Source organism: Magnolia sinica, chromosome 10, assembly GCF_029962835.1.
Source record: "Magnolia sinica isolate HGM2019 chromosome 10, MsV1, whole genome shotgun sequence".
Classification (NCBI taxonomy): Eukaryota; Viridiplantae; Streptophyta; class Magnoliopsida; order Magnoliales; family Magnoliaceae; genus Magnolia; species Magnolia sinica.
This window is the reverse complement of record NC_080582.1, coordinates 11,661,794-11,682,854: the sequence shown is the minus strand read 5'-3', so window position 1 is coordinate 11,682,854 and position 21,061 is coordinate 11,661,794. Positions and strand designations below refer to the sequence as shown.

Genomic DNA, 21,061 nt, shown 5'->3' with positions numbered 1-21,061 from the left:
ATAGTCAAGTGTGCTGCGGGACGTTGAGGACAAGTGTTTGATAAGTGGCCTGGTTGGCCACAGCGGTAACAATTGTTCGACCTTGGCCGAGCATAAGGATTTGGAATCCTACTCGGACTCGCTGTTGTAGGTGCTGCACGTTGAGGCCTGGATGAGCCGCTCCCCGTATCACGGTTTGCGGTTGTAGGAAGTTGAGGTACTGGGTCTTTTCCTCGTGGCAGCACTGGATCCTGTGTGGGACCCATCATAGGGGGGTCGAGTTGAAGGATATGGACGAGCAGAACTCTTGCAAGTTGTGTTTCCGCCTACCTGCCAATTGAATCGCTTCATCCACATCCTGACTGGGTGTTGAACTCGGTCCTGAATTGTCGGCCGCAACCCACCTATAAATCGTGCCACCTTCGGTGACAGATTCTGATAAATCGTTTCGTGTAGCCACCGTTGGAATTCTTCGATGTAATCTGTGATGTTCGATTTCCTTGCTGCAATTTTGATATTTTTTGGAATAATATCTGCTCATAATCACCGGGAGAAATCGAGATCGAAGAAGACGTCTCATCCGTGGCCATGATGAGATGGGCGCCTTGTTTTGGGGAGCTCGTGAGAGTTTTAATTGTTCCCACCATGCAGAAGCACCGGATTTTAATTTAAACGCTACCAATTTCACCATTTTATGATCCGCACGTCCATGTAATCAAAATATCTCTACTTCAGCCATTGAGAAAATCTTCTATACGTAATAAACCGTTAAAACTAGAAAGTTCACCTTACCTCGATAGTCTCTTTCAAGGACGATCTAGATGATCACCTCCATGGATTGGTCGTCGGGCAAAATCCTCATTAAGGTCATCGTCACTAGAACTTAAATCATCCGGTGTAGCCTACGGTTTGCCACCGGTAGTGCTCTACAAAAATTGAGGTTGTGTCGTATAAGCAACCATGGGTGGTGGAGCACCGCCTAGGGCTCGGGCGGAAGTAGCGCATCCGCCGACGGTCGAGAGTTGCCTGCAGCCCTTGCATGATCAATTGACTCTCGCGGTGGAAAGCTTCCATTCTTTCCGAGAGATAACGAATCCCTGGATCACCGTCCACAGGATTTTGATTCATACCTTCGTTGTTTGCCATAGGCCCGAGGGGAATCCTCGCTTTGATACCAATTGACGCAGGATGAACGTGAAGAGGATAACTACTCCGAATCCACGAGCTTCTCTGGACTCCTCACGAGACTTCTCGAATCCACGAGGAAAGAAAGCGAGAAAATAGAAATAAATTCTAATAAATTCGAAATTGATTAATTGATCCTTAAAAACGAGTTCACAACCCTTTAAATAGGGGTACTAAGCAATGGGAAAGAAATTAGAATCAAACTACAACTCAAACTCTTAGAATCATGACTTACTATAAATAGTAAACTTACTATTTATATACGGTCGTGATGTCTACTAGTGTGCAAGGTTTTTGGCCAAAAATAGTAAGTGTCCTATTTGACTTCACCGAACTATTCTCCTAATTATTCTAAGCTCTTTTCACGTTGGGCGCAACTCCTAAAGCCCGACGGATGAAGAGTTATAATCAAACTAAAACTTACTATTTATAGTAAAAACGAAATTAAAACGGGAAACGACCATCAATCCAGGGGTTTTTCGCAATTCCGGGCTGCGCAACCCGGCGTAGCGGGGTTGGTTGGCTTCAGTAGCTCGTTCTACCCCAAAATCATATATTTTACGTCAGATAACTCATTCCGGATTGCAAGATATGCCCGATTTAAGGTTCGATGGTCTGGATCACTTCTGTCGTCGACCAGGCCTTTTCTGATCCATCTTGGCCATGTAATTGTCCGCAACCCGCTCTACATCAGTCTCCTCCACATGGATCCTTCATCTTATAGTTCCCTAATTAGATGGTCCAAAGAAGTAAAAGGAGGTAGGTGCAATCTGGTCCATACATTTTATGGTAAAATCTCAATTGCTTTGTGACAAACACTATGGTTTTATGATGGATTTACCCTCTCCAACCGAACACTAATGCAATGCAAAGAGGTCAAAAACCACTACCCTTATATACATTAAAGGTTGTACAAATAATAGAGATGTGCCCAAGAAGTTTTTCTAAGCCATGCATGTGGATAAGCCAACTCATGTGTTGGGTCTCGAATTCGGTAGCACGGAACACGTGTGAGGATCGCAGACGTGCCAAAACCGATTGGGTGCAATTCAAACTGTGACAATCGACCCATAGCGTTGAGATAGAGCGAGGCACGGTCGTGGCTCGACCGTTTGTTTATTTAGCCAACTATCATGCGCTCGTTACTCAAGCAATTGATAGAGGTTATGGCTCTTCCTCCAAATAAGATCTTTTTTTTTTCCCTTGAAAATTCAAGGAATTTCGAGAGTGCAACGGTTGTATAGTTGAAGCGAAAAGGGAGAAGAGATGGATGCAATGAGAAGATGTGATGAATTATTACTACAACAAGATCGTCTGTTTGATTGAGAGCAGCAACATGCTTCCAAGAGCAGCGTGCTGGTGAGCGAAGCAGGGGAAATGTCAAGAATTATAACTATGATCGGCCTCACTTATGAGCATAGGTGGATGAATTCCTAAGCTATTGTCTTTGTTCAGATCCGGCATGCAAGTGCAGAAGGAATGGAATTATAACTACTGACTAAGGCCTAACTCGGTTCAGTGAGTACGCAGGTACAGTCTGAATCTAAATCTATGTTTAGTGTCTGCTGCTACTGAGCAGGGGAGGACTAAACGTAGAGACACAACGTTGTGTTGGATCAATAGTTGTGTTTTTTGTTGGGATCAAAGAGGATCTTCTTCTTGGATTTGCTTTTGATAATTATAAACTTCGGGAAGAAATATGAGAGAATAACCGTTCGTCCACGTGGCTTTATCATGTGCAACCAGTTAGGAAAAGAGCAGTTACACTTTATCAACCATGTTGTCATCTATGAGAGTGTTCTTTTTGGTTACTTATAAATCATTGAGCTTTGCAGGAGTTGCTTCTAACTCTTCAAAAGCTATACCGTTTTCAGCAATCTCATTATATTATAATAAACATTTGGTAATGTTAACCATACAGTCGTTACCTAACTCATCTCTATCTTGAGCTTGTTTGATTATGGCGACCCAGGCCATAATCTTGGCCCTTCTCTTGTTTTTTTTTATTAAAGTTGTATTCATGAGGATTCTTTGATGATATATGATTGTCCTAGCCAATGTAAAACTATTGCTCCTAGCACAATTATTTCTTTCTTGGTGGATAAACATATGTCTTTCACCTTAGTTATTATTTGATAACGATGTCACAGTCGGATTACCAAATCGATCATGTCTAATAAAGGTTATATGTCCAACATCATCTTCATACATATATGTATCCATTGCATTAGATTGAAAAGGTTTAATTTCGGCTAGAACTATCTCAAATTTTCTTTTATTCCAAAAAAGCAAGATCTGATCAATGGATGCAAAAATTTACGTGAATCCAATCACGACTAAGGAGAGCATTATAATTGGAAGATGAAGGCACATCAAAGAAATTTTTTAATGCTCTTTTACTCCCGACCACTAAGTTGATCGGCAAAATTACTTATGCATTCATCACACCACCTGTAAAATCTGTAACAATTGTTTCGGTAGGTATTAGATCAAAATGCGTTTTTCTTAATTTTCTCAACGTATCTGGTAAAATCTTTAACAATTGTTTCAATAGGTATTAGATCAAAATACGATTTTCCAAATTTTCTCAACATATTTATCTGTAAAATATTTATGACTGCTCCATTATTGACCCATATATGGGGAATAGGGCATTGGTTCATATGAGCTGATATAATCAGTAGTCTAAGATGTTGTGGCATCATGAATCAGGGCTGATCAAAGGTTAATTTCTTCGCGTCTATACCGGGTTCAATGGTGATGGAATACAAACTTTCGCATCGTGCCTTTCTGTCATCAATAGGTTCTTATTTAATCAAAGTTGCTCCTGTCTCTTCAACATCCCCTTCAATGTTACTCGTCCGATTTGGTTTAGCCAATAAGTTAAAAGGGAGTATAAACATCATATTGCAGTTTACCTTTAATGGCAGTAGGGTTTCAAAGGGAATGGTCGTTATTTCTTGTCCACTAGCCATCTCACTATCCTGTGGATTGGTGGCTCACTGAAAATTAGCGTCTTCTTCTAAAAAATTTGTGTTTGCCAATATTTCTTTGATCAACAATTCTTCTTCTAGAGAATCAAAGTGATTTGAACCTTCTTATGATAAATCACTTGTTTTCCCGATGGCACAGTTTTGTTTGTTTTTGGTAACTTATTGGTCCTCACATGGAATAACCATTTCAGCCTTATGTTTCTTATTCGAAATATTCACCCATGTCCAATTTCGACCATTATTTTGTCAACCATGTACTATTGGCCATTTTTGTCACATCTGTGTTGGATTATGCTTATCCAAGCTTTTTCTTACTGCTCGTTGCTGTTGCCAACAACGTTTTCGCATCCTTGTCATTTCCATCGGGTATTATGGAAATTTAGGATGAATGACCTTAGTCCAGTAGTTGGTGTTATTAACAATTGGCTTAACCATCCTAGGTTGTTTTTTGACATACTCTTCTTGAAAGTTGCGCTTCTGTCTACCTGGATTAACATTTACAAGATGAACAGACTAGGCTCCATCTTGAATCATGTTCTTGAAAGTAATATAATTTCTCTTAGAACGAGAATGTGAATGCCACTTGCAATATTCAATCTTTTTCAACTCTTCTGCTAAAGGAATTCTTTACTTTGGTGTAAGTTTTATAAGTTTGGCCACTAATAAGTAGAGCTCAACACGAATCGACTCGACTTGCCTAACTCGACTCGTTTGGACCTAACTTGACCTGAACCGAATGGGTGAATCGGTCGGGTCAAGTTAGGTCAAGACCAAGTAGGCTTTACCCAATCCGAACTCAAATCGAGTCGAGTTTGAGTTACCTAGTAACTCGACTTGACTCGACCCGAAATTCGATCCGTTAAACTCAACCCAATCTGAAACTTGACTCGACTCGTGTTGTCAGGTATTGTAACGTTTCAGATTTTTGCCAACTTGGAGTTAGACATCATTGGGCGTTACCTTTGCTTTAACGATTTGAGTGCATATCTGTGCTTGTATTCGCACATGTTCAAAGACCAAAAGGAGTGATGTGGGGTCCACCAAAACCGCCCGAAAGAGTGAAAGTTTGAACTTTAACGAGTGGGGACCGACCCCGGTGGCACATAGGCCAAAAAAATGCATTTTAAGACATTCTTGGGAAAATGGACAGTAGGGGGCGGTTCCACTGTGCAATCAGCAGGTCCACCGCTCCCCCTTGTTCAGTAACTTTCTTTACTTTCGAATTTTGACAGTTTCGATGCACTGACTTCAAAAATTCATATATTTTGATTTATAACTCTGATTAAGGTGATTCAAAAGCCAGATTGAAGCTTGATGAGTCTAGTTTCATATAAAAATAAATAATAAATAAAAATAATATTTAAAAGAGATTAATTTTTGGGCATTTTGAAAACTGTACCAAAAATCTTAGTTTCAGGTAGCTGGTACTTCCGAAATTTATAGAATTTTTTTAGAACTCAAAATTTAATGGAATTTGGTGGAGATAAAGTAGACTTGATGATAAACTACTAAAAAATAATAAAAATAATCTAGTAAGTAAAAGTGCCAAAAAAATTATATGAAATAGAACTATTGAAACTGAAAATTTTCTACAACTACATGTTGTTAATGGGCTGCGCATATCTTTTTCATCTTAGAATTTTTATACTTGGTGTCTTCTTAGAAATTGCTTCTAATCATACTAGGAATCATTCTATATGATTAAATTTAAATTTTCTATTTTAGTTTATTTTACTAAATCAGGTAGTTTCAAGTATAGTTGAATTAGGGTTCATGATTAGGGTGATTATGACTCAATCATCGTTCTCGCTAGTTGCGAATAGTCTACACTATGAATTTATATAATCCAAACCCCAGTCATCATGTATGAGAAATTTCGTTGCCCAATTCACCCCGAAAATGCCCTGATTATTCGAATAAGCTCGAGACTGCTTATTAGTAGGCCACTAGACTCAAAACTATAGAATAATGACCATCTTATCGGGCTTGATGTCCATTGCGGATGTTGATCTAGGATAGTGTCTCAAATCGCTCAACTTGGACTCGCAAGGTAAGTGCATGGGATGTATGAATATTCCTAAAGTCAATCCAAAACTTAAGTTAGTTGCCTTTTTCTGCTCTTTCGCGAAGTTGTGGCTTTTGGACCGTTAGATTATGACCAAATTTGGGAGAACAATCTAGAGTAATGTCCTACACAGATCCGTATAGTCGCGGGCCTGATCGATAGTCAATGATCTTTGAACTAACTTTTGATCATACCCGTTGATCAACGTGTCTAAATGGCAGACCAATTGTGTCTATGCATAGATCATCACTCGGGCCAACTATCATACAGTGGGCGTCGACCCCTACGCCCCGTAATGGCCCCTAAAGAATAAAAACACAATTTTCTAGGGCTAATATAGTAAAAACCCAACCCTTAAGGTCATTTGCACAAAATCTAGTGCTTTAAATAGGTCATTTGGGGGCCTCATTTGCTCCCAAATGAATTTGCAAAGCCAAGGAGAGAGAGGAGGAGAAGAAGAGAGGAATAAGAGAGATGGTGGGGCCCAGTGGCGGATCACACTATCCAATCCCCGTGCTCGTCGGATTCGTACAAGACCTCATCTCTATTCCCGATCTAATGTCTTCTATGGATGAAATCTGAAAGTTTTGGGTTAGATTCTCCACTCACTTGCTAGGTAATAGATTTCCCTACATGTCTTTCCATCTCTTTTTTCATTTCTTTCATTTTGATCCATTAAGGTTAGAAAACCCATTTTGTTTCCGTCGATTCTCGTAAACCCTAATATTAGGATTGAGTATGTTAGGGCTTTAAGCGTCGACCCCTATGCCCCGTAATGACCCCCAAAGAGTAGAAACACAATTCCTTAGGGCTAGCATACTAAAAACCCAACCCTTAAGGCCATTTGCACCAAATTTGGTGCTATAAATAGGTCATTTGGGGGCCTCATTTGCTCCCAAACAAATTTACAAAGCCAAGGAGAGAGTGAAGGAGAAGAAGAGAGGAATGAGAGAGATGGTGGGGCCCCGTGCCGGATCACACCATCCAATCCCCATGCTCGTTGGATTCATGCAAGACATCATCTCTATTCCCGATCTCATGTCTTCTATGGATGAAATCCGAAGATTTTGGGTTAGATTCTCCACCACTTGCTAAGTAATAGATTTCCCTACATGTCTTTCTATCCTCTTTTTTTTTCATTTATTTCATTTTAATCCATTAAGGTTAGAAACTCCATTTTGTTTTGTTGATTCTCGCAAACCCTAATATTAGGATTAAGTATGTTAGGGCTTTAAGTCATAATTATCAATTGGAGTGGTCCATACTCTTGAGGAAGCCATAATCGGGCCCTATTCCATTACAATTTTGGTTGTGCGTGGATTACGAATCCCAATTCGTTGAACCGAGTTAATGGATCAACCAAATTGATTTAGTTAAGCCATAATTCATTGTTTAATATTTAATTAGGATTAAATCCATGTCATTAATGATAGTCTTATACTTTAATTTAGGTTTAGAAGATTTTCCCCAAGTTCCCGACATTAGGGCTACATCCGGGTCTAAGATTTCGACTCAAAGGTGAAGATCTAACCCCAATCTTCTACTTGGCATTTTAGAATAATTAAATACATTTATTTACTATTTAATTGATAACATACTCAATGAAATGCTTGAATAACATGAAACTCTTAATATTATAAAATTCTTGGATGTTGAATGCTTAGAAATACTAGGATTATTAAATTGTATTGGTGGTGGGTAGAGCTTCACAAATTATCCAAATATGCAGATAACTCGCTTTAGGGAGGCTATCCCAGGCTTATACGACCGACCGGAGTTGAAAACGGATGATCGACAGTAGCTGGAGTTACACGGGATGCTTTGTAGCCAATGCCGGTTTGCTTGAGGTCATCCGTAGTCGTTCGCATTAGTCTAATGCAAGCTCGATCATTTTTGTGCTTGGTGAATATATAACATTCAATAGAATTTAAGATACCTCGTTCCCAATGGATGTATCCATTCATAACCGTTAGGGCGATACGATTCCACTAAGCCTCAAGAGCAGGGCATAGTGGTATGGGATACCGTATTTGAGTTGTCGGCCTATACTGGGGTGACAAACATCTCCATAGTGACCAGTGAACATTGATGGAGGTCATAGATTATTGTTCGAACGACCCCCATCAGATTACCCAGCTGATGGTTGCGTGCTAGAGTACCGTTCAAACGATTCGGGCGTGAATGGAATTGTTGACGCACCATTTCGTTGTGGTGATTTGGTTTTATGTGATAAGCCTGCACCTCTGTAACGCCTCAGCCACTGTTCATTCGGGCTGTGGTCCGAGCGTGGGTTGGGGTGTAACACCCCGAGTTTTTAGGGGTCATGTAGGAACTCGACCTCTAAATTCCCGGATATTGCTTATATCATAATTATGGTTATTTATACATAAATCAGTTTAAATGAGCAATAAAGGAATTAGCTAGAACATAAACCACAACCATAACTAATCTACTGAAATAAATGCGACTAAGAAATATAAGTCTATAGAAATATCAAATGGGTCGCATAAGGCGTCGTCCAAAAAAAAATTATAAAATAAATGTCTAAAAGAAAAGGTGCGCTAGATCCACAGCTCAACAACCCATAAATATCAACTAACACAATTTACGGTGATCCGCCCATAAGCTGAAAGTAGGAAGCTTCTCTTCCTCATCCATGCTCACCCCTCTCAGCTTGTCGAGCTCCGCCTTACTTGCATCTAATGACGTGTCTGGTTGGTGTTTTAAAACACCATCCCAGAGTGGGAGTGAGTAGCTAACTCAGTGGGTGCCATTAGCTATAAGCTACATCAAATAACAATTTCATGATGAATTTAATAAAAAAATATAAATTCACACATCTCTAATTAATCTTGTTAAATGCGTATGCTTGAATTATGGTATGATGCATGACCTCACCCACAACACTCCCTCGAGCGACTTCATCTCACGGTCACGTATGACCAACACTCCCTCATTGCGACCTTAATTGCCGAGTCGCCAAATTCTAGCTAATGCGATGCATGAAAAATGTTAGCCGAGTATTTAGTTAATTCCGTTCATCCAGCAGGTTGGGAAAACTAGTACACCTCAACGATATCAATGCCCTCATCTATTTACCCTCATCCATCGGAGTCCCCACCCCCAATTGCAAGCACGTGGGGAGTGCTAAGAAGTGGGATCGCTTATGGTCACTACGGGGAGTCTCGTCACCCCAGCGTAGGCCGATAACTCGGACATAGTGTCCCATTCCACCATGCTCGGCTCACGAGATTGTGGATCAGCTTCTAGCTGTTGTCAATGGGCGTCAGTGGGCGATGAGTGTTTCAGGTTCCAAACAGGCATGAGCAAACATGGTTAATAAACATGGTTGGTCAGTTGGTAGACTAGACTGCCCAAGTTTAGGCGAACACATAATGCACGACATCAGGTGTAAGCAACCCATGTAGTCTTACTACCGTCACCCGTTCACGTCCGCCCAAATCAGTCGGACTAGTCACAGGACGGTCTAACCAACGGAACCGCCTTCACAAATATCAGTTCCCTGACTAACCCAGAAAATGGGTTGTATTCAATAACACGTTTAACAATTAAGAGATCATCTTCTAGTATAGGTGGAATCATGCGTACAATACATCGAACGTAAAATTTCAGGATATTAAAATAAATGCAACTACTCTTAATAGCATAAGTCAAATGTGTATGCGTGTGATGCTGGATTACCTAAGAGACCAAGGGCAAACACATCACTCATAGTACAGAATAAATACATCAAGAAATAATGCAATCATACATGCTACAGGGAAGATCATGCAAGAATCAGATGTGAGATGATCATGCAACACCAATTTCATTCCTAAATATATTGAAGACCAATCAAACAACAATTTATCGTTGCATGGATGTTGGTGGACCTATTATTTAGGTTTCTAGCTAGGTTTTTTCCCAAATCACTCATGCACATCACTCTAACATTTACAATCATTAAATTTATCCTAAAATTGGTACTTGGCCACTTAAGGATAATGGTCCGCACCTATTCTTAGTCGGAAGTTACTGAGGTGGTCATAGCGATGTCGGGTCCGCAAGCTCGAGGTGTCGAGGCCCTGTATTGCGTAGAACGGAGGAGAAGATTAAGCATTTTACAAAAATTTAGGAAAATGGGGTTTAAGATCCCAACTTACCTTAGATGAGTTGGAATTTCTCTTCTAATGGTGGAATGCGATGGAGTTTGCTAGTAGAGGAGAGGTAAGGGTGTAGGGATCTCCAAAATCCAAGCACCAGGCTCACATGCACATCAAGGTGGGCCCTTTCTCTCCTCCTCCTCCTCTTCCCTCTCTCTCTCTCTCAGATTTTCTCTTATTGGAAAATCAGCAAATGAGAGAGGGTTGAGTCATATATACTTTGGGAATTAAATCCACTGGCCCTAAGTTTCATAATATCCCTCCAAAGGCCCTGTGGGACCCCTCTTTGGTTGTTGGGGCTTCCTTGTCACCCCCCTAACTACCAAATTTGTAATGTAGGTGCCCTATGGCTCGATGAAGGGCTGTGCAAAATTTGAAAGCAAACGGACGTGGAGTTTTTTCATACGGGTTCGATCTTCAAATGGCCCTGTGGGGCCCAGTTTTGGTTGTTGGGGCTACTCTGATGCCCCCTTTGCCATGAAATCTATAGGATAAATGCTTCATGGCCCGATGAAGGGTTGTACAAAGTTTGAAGGCAAATGGACATGGGATTTTATCGCATGGGTCTGATTTGCAATCAACGGTCATCATCCCTCGATCGGGGTCCAGACTTTGCGGACAAGTGTGGGGAATTAATTTTAGCATTCGGCGTAAATTTAGAAGAGATGTGACGGCTGAAATGCCCTATATTAATAGAACAAGAAAAGAGCAGTGATTTTGAGTTTCAAGTCTTAAGACAAGATTATGGCGAGTCGCACTTAACAAGTGCCGACTGGACAACGCGAGAATCTCATTTCTAGGCGTCATCTAAGCCCGCAGTCCACGATGGACCACAAGCCCAGTGAGGCGGACATTACTCTAAAATTTCGTAGCTAGTGGCCCACTAATGAGCGGTCTATAACTTGTTCGGGAAATCTGGGCATTTCTGGAGTAAAATGGGTAGGGAGATTTCTTGGGTACAATTATTGAGGTATGGATTAAATAAGTTCACAGTATGACCTACTCGAAATTAGTAAAAATAGTGATTCGGTCCTGATCACTCTAAACTGTCGATTTTAGGCTAAAAGAGTGACTGGGCTGACTTGGTTTATTAATTAAGGTCCAGAGCATAGCTAATTCAGCTTTGTTTAGATCTTTAATTTAGTTCAATTGTCTTGATTAGTTAGCAATGGGTCGGTTAGATTTGGACCATATGCGAATAAATCATGGTGCTAATTTCAATGTTTAAGTGATCGGTTGGATTAATTGGTTTCCTAAGGTTAATCAATCTTATTGTGCGGTTCTTTATCGGTACTAGCCGCGTATAAGCTCACTTCGAGCGTCAATGGTCCATAAGTGATGACGTGACTAGTTATTAAAAAAATTTTAAGGATTTTTGTCAAATCCAAAATAGCGAAAATTCGGGGTGTTACATGGAGTGAGCCGTTTGATCTGGACACCCTTCGAAAATAGCACTCCAGTCGATCGGGGTAGCGTGTTGGTTGGCAGTACTGAGCGATCATACTCGGTTTGGGTGATGACCCATATCGAGTTGATCCTCATACATTTAGGTATCATACCGTACCTTTAAAATTATTGATTTATGAGATAAATGGGTGACACCTAAATTTAGATCAAAGGACACTGGTGAGGAATCGATACGTGCGGCAACGAGTCACGTGATCCGGATAAGGACTCGTAATATAACGGCGGTATCCTAACTTCGCCAATATGTTGGATGAATTGAACTTAATAATTACTCAGTTAACATGATCATTCATTGCATCACATTAGTTTAGAATGTGGAGAAACAGGCGTTGAAGTCGCGTGCTGAGGAAGTGTTGTCATTTGCAAACTAGGTGGCCGAAGTTACGTGTTGAGCGAGTGTCGAATGGTGAGAGCGTGCATCATGTCATATTTTCATATGCACATTTAATAAGAGTATTTAGGAAATGTTTAATTTCTTTTTTTAACATTACCTGCGTTGACTGGGTTGATAACACGTGTAAGTGCTCAGTATCTGTACGTTAAATATAGCATGCTTATGTATATTACATGTATGAATATGTATTTATTATGAACTCGTTAATCCCTAAAATGTTCCAAATAACAATCTTAGGGGTATTTCTTCACTATGTTGGCGTTTGATGCCTTCTATTTGACATATGCAGATAACTCGAGAATAGGACCAGTCGGTGGTGTGCTTGGGGCGAGTAGATCCCTAGCTTCTTCCTGCTTGATAGTTATTCTTCTGTTCATATCACAATTATTGTGATTTATATAATTCTCATATAGGTGGTCACCACTTTTGATATTGTAACTTTTGGGCATTAGCCTTATCTTTTTAGATTTTTATTACCTTTACCTTGCCTTGGATTCGCTAAATTGAATTGCGTAACTCTAATTATCTGTGTGTGAAATAAATGTGAATCTGAATGAGGTCACACATACGTTTTCATTTGGTTAACACCCAGGAACTCAGGATCGTAGTCCATGTACTCGGGTGCCGATTTTTGGGGTGTTACAGGTATGGTGTGTGTGTGTACACACACACACACACACCTAATTTCTAATCCTCTCTACACTACCCGCCACACCCCCCGATTTGAAAAACCCAACCCAATCTCGTTTGACACCCATCAGCACAACCCTCCGGCCTTCCTCCTCCTCCTCTCTCTCTCTCTCTCTCTCTCTCTCTCTCTCTCTCTCTCTCCTCTCCTCTCCCATCTAGTTGATGGTAGCTAGCAACCCATCAAGTGTGTGTCTGATTTTTTTTGAAGTTTTTTTATTTTTATTTTTTATTTAATGTTAAGAGGATGGACTACACAGGAAATGGTGGAGATAGAAGGAAGCGGGTTGCGTACCGAGTAAACTCTATGAGGTCCACCATGATTTATGTATTTTATCCCCTCCATCCAGCCCGATAACCCAATACGAATTGGTGCCAACTCGATTCGACTTGGTATTTTTGACCAGGTCGAACTCAGTTCGGATCAGCCCAGCCCAGACCCGGACTCGAATTGAGTTAGGCATGTTGGACTTGGTACCGATTGGAATGAGTTCAGGTCAAGCATTTTCCAAAACCGAATCGAGTTGGGTTAGACCTAACTCGGTCTGACTCGACTCAATGCCTACCTCTACTAATAAGAGATTAAATATCTCATTGGCCCTTATGATATCAAAGGAATATCGCATGTTTTGTTTAGTGATTCCTTCTATTATACTAGAACCTTGTAAAGACGGTTCATCATCGGCCATAGTTAAAGCCTTATAAATAAATGGTTTATTCGGGTTGATTTCTGCTAGTACGATCTCAAAATTTGGATCGTGATAATAGGTTCCCGAAAATGATTTTTTTTCTTTTGGTTTTCTTCTTTAAGCAACCATTCATATCTAATTGCTCGATCTGACAGATCCACCAAATCTTCGAAGTCCATGCCTTCGAAATTCTTTCAGGGCTCTATGTCTAAACCTTTCACAGCTAGCTTCACAAACCGAGCTTACTCGACATCTATTCCTTACCCTTTTGAACCGAGTGGTATATTTTTTGGCTGGTTTGTCGGGTAACTACCCGAACGAGAGAGGTCGGATAAAGAAAACTCAAGTTCAGTCTGATAAAACTAAGTATGAAATATTTCTTTCATATCTTGCGACGATTGTACCAAATTTATAAGAAAATTAATATACCATGTAAATGTGGTGTCCATCAATGCATTCGCAAATCATTTTAATTTCACATATTTATTGATAAAAAAAATTCACCGCATGCTATGGTAAAACGACCAATATACTCCATTGTAGATTGGTTAATCTCTTCAGAGAATAATGAGGATTCTGGTATTTTCATCCCCTTTGGTACTTCGACAAGCCGATCAACCCAATTAGGATACGGTTTACGATAAAAAAGCTGATTAGTACACTGACCATGACATTGGTCGATCATTTCATTTATTAAATCAATAATTTCCTCCCAACCCGTCGGTGGGATTCCGAGACTAACCATTAGAGGTATTTATGAACCATGAGCAGGCTATATACCAGGCACTTGACTCTCGAGAACGTCATTATTAGACACAAATGGTCCTACGACCGACATGTAATGATTTAAATCATTCTCATTCGAGCCGTTAAACTAGCCATTTCATCAATTCCTCCTTATGCTTACTTGAGGTGGCATATTTCGGCATCCCATATCTAGACCTGGCCGTACATTACACAGAGGAACCATCGGCATTTTCAGTATAATGTTGTTGAAGGTAGAAATTTCTTGATTATGCTAACGGTAATCTTGTAACCTATCATTAAAGAAGGTCACAAGCCTCTTTATAGCTTTGGTCTGAGAGTATTCGGCTTGTATCCTTATTTAGTTAATTCTCGCAGGCTAACATTAACATTTTCCAAAACTCTATTAAACTCCACACAATTATTTTGGGATGATGAGCCTACTTTTGAAATCACTGAAAGTGGTTTATTACGTACCACAGGTTTGACCTACATTGCAAATGCCTTAAGGGCCTGATTGAGGTCATGTTCTTTAATATTTACACTAATTCGAGTAGATCATCTACTCATGTTGTCAGAAGTTTCAATTAACAATTGCACACTTGTCCCATCGAGCATGCCAAAACGGTGTTGGGTATCGAATTCGGCCGCACGAAACACATGCAAGAGTTACAAGCGTGCCGGAATTGATTGGGTCTGATTCAAACCATGACCACTGACCCCTAGCGTCGAGATAGAGTGAGGCTTGTTCATGGCTCGATCATTCATCTATTTAACCAACTGTCCTGTGCGCTTAGGTGATTAGTGGAGGTTGGGGCTCTTCCTTCAAATGAACTCTTTTTTTTCTTTTTTTTTTCATGGAAACTCAATGACTTTCAAATGTGCAACAATTGTATGGTTGAAACAAAAAGGGAGAATAGATGAATGCAGTGAGAAGATCCACTACGATGGGATCACGCTCCTAGCTGAGAGCAGCTGGTGCTTTCAAGAGCAGCGTGCTGGTAAGTGAAGTAAATGCAATTTTGAGAATAACAACTATAGTTGACCCAACATATAAGCGTAGGCAGATAGATTCCTAAGCTATTGTTTTCCTTCGAATCTGGCACACGTGCATAAACGGAAGGGAATTGCAACTATCGACTAAGACCTAAGTCGGTCCAGTGAGTGCGTAGGGATAGACTGAAACTAAATCTATGCTAAGTGTACGCTACTACTGAACATGGGAGAACTAAACCTAAATACACACATTGCGCTGGATTGATACTTGTGTTTATTGGGTTTACATAAGATCGTATTCTTAAATTTGTTTCTGGTACTCATAGATTATAGGAAGAAAGAAGAGAGAATAACTGTTCATCTAGGTGGCTCTATCCTATGCATGCAACCAGCTGAATAATAATAATAATAATAATATTATTAATATTAATATTAATAATAATGTGGTTACACTTTATGGACCATGATCTCGTCTACGAGTGTGCTTTTGGGCTGATGTGCCTATAGCAATCATTCATTTATAAATGTGAGAACTAAAATACCAAAATTACCTATAAACTACGGTACCCGAATCCTTGGTGCAACAAACTAAACCCAAAAAGCCGTAATAATAAGAAGTGTGATTTCTTAAGGATGGATGGTCCCACACACGTGTATGGTCCAGCTCGTCCTACACAACACGTGCCAATGAGCATGTGCGATGATAGTTTGAACCATCCATCAGGTGGGTCCGCATGTGAATCCCTGAAAATCCAAGCCCTTTCGCTGACCAAACGCCATGCGGGTGAAACTTTCATGAGATCCACCCCGTCCATCATGATACCTATGATCCAGAAGTAGGTGGGCCACACCGTATGAAACAGTTTTCATTGGACGACCCCGTAGGAAACAGTCGTGATTCCCTGAAAATCCGTTCATCTGAAGTGCCCCATCATCCCAAGAGTCACTGTTCCAGAATTCAGGTAAAACCCTAAGCTCTGTGAGGCCCACTGTGATGTATATCTTACATCCACTCCGTGAATCAGTTTTTCTAAATCATTTTAGGGTAAGATACCAAAGATGAGTTAGACCCAAATCTTAAGTGGACCACACCACAGGAAACAGTGGGGATCGAATGCACACCATTATAAACTTTCTGGAGGCCATAGAAGCTTTGGATCAAGCTGATATTTGTGTTTTCCCTTCAAACATGTTGTAGTCACCTTATGAAGGGGTAGGATGGTAAATAAACATCATGGTGGGCCTAGGAAGGTTTCAACGGTGGAAGTCATTTTCCCCATTGTTTCCTGTGGTGTGGTTCATCTGAGATTTGGTTATATCTCATGATTGGGTCCATGCTATGAAATCAGTTGAATAAATAGATGGACGGCATAGATATAACAGATACATCATAGTGGGCCCTACGGAGCATAAATATAACCCTTACAGCCTCAGCGCTGCCGGCAATCTGCGTCTGAGTTTTGGGATGAAGGCCAAACGGACGCGGATTTCCTGGGAAAGCCTTTCTCTGGAAGTTCATGCGCTGGGGTCATAGGTGGGGCCCATCGATATTTTTATGATAATCCAACCCCTACATCTGTTTTTTGAGATTATTTTATGACATGTAAGAAAATATGAACAGGGTCCAAACCTCAAGTGGGCCACATGAGAGGGAAAACTGGGGACAGAAATTTCTACCGTTGAAACTTCCTAGCTTCCACCTCGATCTCTATATGACATCCAAACCGTTCGTAAGGTCACTGCCACTGAGATGAACTGAACAAACAAAAATAAAATAAAATTAGCTGATACAAAACTTTTGTGACCGTACGAGCTTGGTGGATCCGTGGTTAAAAGATCCGACGACTAGACCCGACTCATTCAAACGGCCCGAGCTTGGTGGATCCATGGCTGTGGGACCCACCGTGATTTATGTGTTTTATATCCACTCCCTTAGGCCATGAGCCAAAAAGTAAAGCAGATCCAAATCTCAGGTGGACCACACCACATGAAAGAGTGGTGATTGTGCCCCAAAAGTTTTGGGTCATGCTGATATCAGTATTTTCCCCTCATCGAAGTCTGTATGACCTTATCAACAGGTTGGATGGAGAATAAACATTACGGTGGGCCATAGAAAGTTTTTAACGGTAGGCATCCAATCACCACTCTTTCCTATGGTGTGTCCCACCTGAGACAAGGATCTGCTTCATTTTTTATTCTGTTGTAATAAATGATCTGAAAAAACGGATGGACGGCATAGATATACAATACATACATCAAAGTGGGCCCCACAGTCATGGTCTGACCGGATTAGTTGTTACCCTCGACCTGACCGAATCCGCCGGCGTTAGTTAGTTGATCAGAACCGGAAGAACCGGTCCAAGGTTAACTTGTAAGCTCCACCGCACATCTATCCTCCGGTCGATATGGGCCCCAAGTGGCACCGACCAACCACAAAACGAATTGAGCGGACATCCAAACAAGGCTCAAAATCCAAATACAAATAGAATAGAGAATCCATTCTCTATTCCTTCACTCACGTTAAAGAAAGAGAATAGAGGGGGAAAAACAATACAAGAACCATGGCCAAGCTCCAATCTCTCTCTGTAATTGCTCTACTATGCTTCATCTCAGCCGTTGCTGTTGTTGTCCACGCCCACACCCGGGAGGAATTCACCGTCGAGGGCAGAGTCTATTGTGATACTTGCCGTGCAGGATTCGTGACCACCGTAACCGAATTTGTTCCAGGTAAAACGACCAAGGTGGCCGAGTAAACGGTGAGGATGTGCTTTGCTAGTGTGGCCCACCACCTGAATTCAGGATGGGCATGATAGTGAACGGTTTGGATCGTGCATAAGTGTCACCAATTTGCATGTGTGAAAGTAGGCCAAAAATGGACAACCTGTTAAACTCATTTTTATACACTTATATTTATTTTTAGAAGTCCAAAAATTAAAATTAAATAATTTTAATTAATTACCATAAAGTTTTTATTTTGTACATTCCATCTCCAAATAAGTCATAACGGGTAAATGATTTACGGCTAATCTTGTGTGGTTGTAAGTTGTTAATTAATGATTTATACGTAAATGATTGTCTATGTTTGGATAACCCGTAAATTATCTAAGGCACGAGTTTTTTCATTTATAATAATTAGGGTGTAAAAGAAGAGCTTATAAATGAAATCATAAATTTTTTTTCTTTGTAAAAGCTATAATAGTCTACGGCTTGTAAACCATTTACATGTATTTTTCAGCTTCCAAACGCATGTGGTAAACGATTTACCTATAAATCATATACAACTAACTCCATTTATATAGGCATCCAAACTTCCTCTAAGTGTAAGTCTTTTTAAATTTTTTACAAGAAACTACCTGCTTAATATGGAATTTAAATTCAGTAAATTTTGAAAGGATTTTTAATAAACTATCCTATTAGTTTGAGTAATGTCCCTTGGGTTGAAGTTGGGATTATTGATGCAAGCAAAAAAGCAAAAGGGAGGAAGGGGGTGAATGACCCATGTAACAAGTGAACCAGATTGATTCTCAGGATGAGTTATCTTCATGGTGGGACCTACTGGTTGCATGGTATAATATTGTTTTTCAATCCAAAATTGTGGGTCCCACTGGATGGGACCCAGCCCATGTGGACTTAGCATATAACTTGGATCTTATGGGACATTTATGCCTGTTTGGGTGACCCCCAAAACCATTTTTTCTCTCTTTCTTCTAGTGGGCTCAGCTTAGTTTATAATCACATTTTGAATTTAAATCCGTGAACTCAGCTCGGCTCGACTCGGTATTTATTGGGTCTGACTTGGAGACTCAACCTAAATTTAATATTGTCTTTAAAAAAAAAAAAAAGTTAAAAACAAAGTGTTACATTGCTTATTGGTTTGAGGTTTGGGTTTAATTCAATTAAAGAGAAGCCCTGACTCAACTCAGGGAGTGACTCCATGTCATGCTGAGTCGAATGAGTTATTGAGTCGACCTGGTAATTCTTTACTAAAGAGAAGCCCTAACTCACCTTCTTACCAAGTTTCTTAGGGCTCGTTTGGATACCACCAAATAAGTTACTTTTTATACTTACAACAGTTGATAAGTAACTTATTTGAGACAAGTAAGTTTGGTTTATAATCAATTACAAGTAGTTTTTTTTTAATTTAATTTTAAAAATTACTTAATCACTTCAGTTTAATAAGTAGAAATCAAGATAAGCTATTTAAGGCATAAGTAGCTTATCTTAAGTAATTTAGGATTCAAATGCCCCCTTAACGACTCAGCTCAAAATCTCTCTAATTCGAGTCGACTCATCCGAGTTTATAACACTAGCTACTTGTTTTTTTAATTATCTTCGCAGATGCTAAGGTGAAGATCGAGTGCCATAACAGGACGACAAATAAGCTGACTTTGGAGAGGGAAGGAGTCACCGATGCAAGTGGGACATACAGAATAATGGTCCCGAATGACCACGAAGACGATATCTGTGAAGTGGTACTAGTGAGCAGCCCGATGGAAGGGTGCAAAGAGGCAAAGAAACCGATTAACCGGGCCCGAATCCTGCTAACCAACAACAATGGCATCTCCTCCGAGATCCGATACGCCAACCCTTTGGGCTTCCTGAAGGACAAGCCACTCCCCTGTTGCGCCGAATTGCTCGTGAAATACATCATGTCGGATGAAGCGACGTTTTAATGCATGTGCGAACTGGGCCCCACTTCCATCATGATCTGGTCGTGTGTGTAGCTAAGAGACTCATGCATGGATGAACTCCATCTCTTATATATTCTATGAATGATTTTTTCATTTTATTTGATTATGTGTTAAGTATAGCCATTTATTCATTAATTGGCTATTTTTTATGTTATTAGCAAAATGCATGTGGAAATGTTTATTCGTTGATCAGAAATTTAAATATATTAGCTAATGAAATGAAAAATAAAATACTTCAAACCATCTTTTATTTCCTTGGCTTCTTTTTTCTTGAGGCGGGTTTCAGAAGTTCATTTCAATACTTAGGTTGTGTTTGGCAATCTTGCTAAAATTATTTTGTATAATTTTAATTTTGTATATTTAATTGTAAGATATTTTATTTTAGCTGTCCAATTGTTAATTTTAGAGAATATGGAGTGTATAGTTAGAATTACTTTGATTGAATGATTCTAAATACCGAATCGCTGATCCACATGCACCATTGTCTAATGGTTGTCATCCTAGATGGGCCATGTATTAAAAATATCACTATGAGACAATCCTACCCATCCGATCTTCATAATTGTAGGACAGTAGCAATTCAAGGGATTGGATCTTGTCAAGGAGAATTTTCTCGGCATGGTTGATCAACGGAAGTTGTAGGTCATGATCCATCGACCCACTCGTTCAGACACATAGGGCGACACACCTTACATGTACTGAACTCAACAGCACATGAGGACTACCATCATGTGTAAATGGCATCCAACCACCCTTAAATTCAGGCCGGTCTGATCATCAAGTGGGCCATCATGTGAATTTGAATATTTTTGGGTGGAAGTCTATTAACTTCTATGAAATAGACCACCAAATAATTAAATAGATTTGAATTTTAATCATGTTTTCCATTATCATAGTGGGTTCACTTAATTCATAGTTTAAATGATCCAAAAATAATATGGTGGCCTGCATGTGGGCAATGGTATATAAGCAAGTGAATCAGACTCACGTGAATAACCTTCATGTTTT

At 40.0% G+C, this 21,061-nt stretch overlaps 1 protein-coding gene across 1 annotated transcript; it reads left to right on the top strand.

The window, feature by feature from the left end:
• Nucleotides 1-17,851: 17,851 nt before the first annotated feature.
• Nucleotides 17,852-20,296, top strand: LOC131257348 (pollen-specific protein C13-like). Its single transcript, XM_058258243.1, has 2 exons — nucleotides 17,852-18,089; nucleotides 19,701-20,296. The coding sequence occupies exons 1-2, from the start codon at nucleotides 17,924-17,926 to the stop codon at nucleotides 20,033-20,035; spliced, it is 501 nt and encodes a 166-aa protein (XP_058114226.1). The 5' UTR covers nucleotides 17,852-17,923; the 3' UTR covers nucleotides 20,036-20,296.
• The last annotated feature ends 765 nt before the right edge of the window (nucleotides 20,297-21,061 follow it).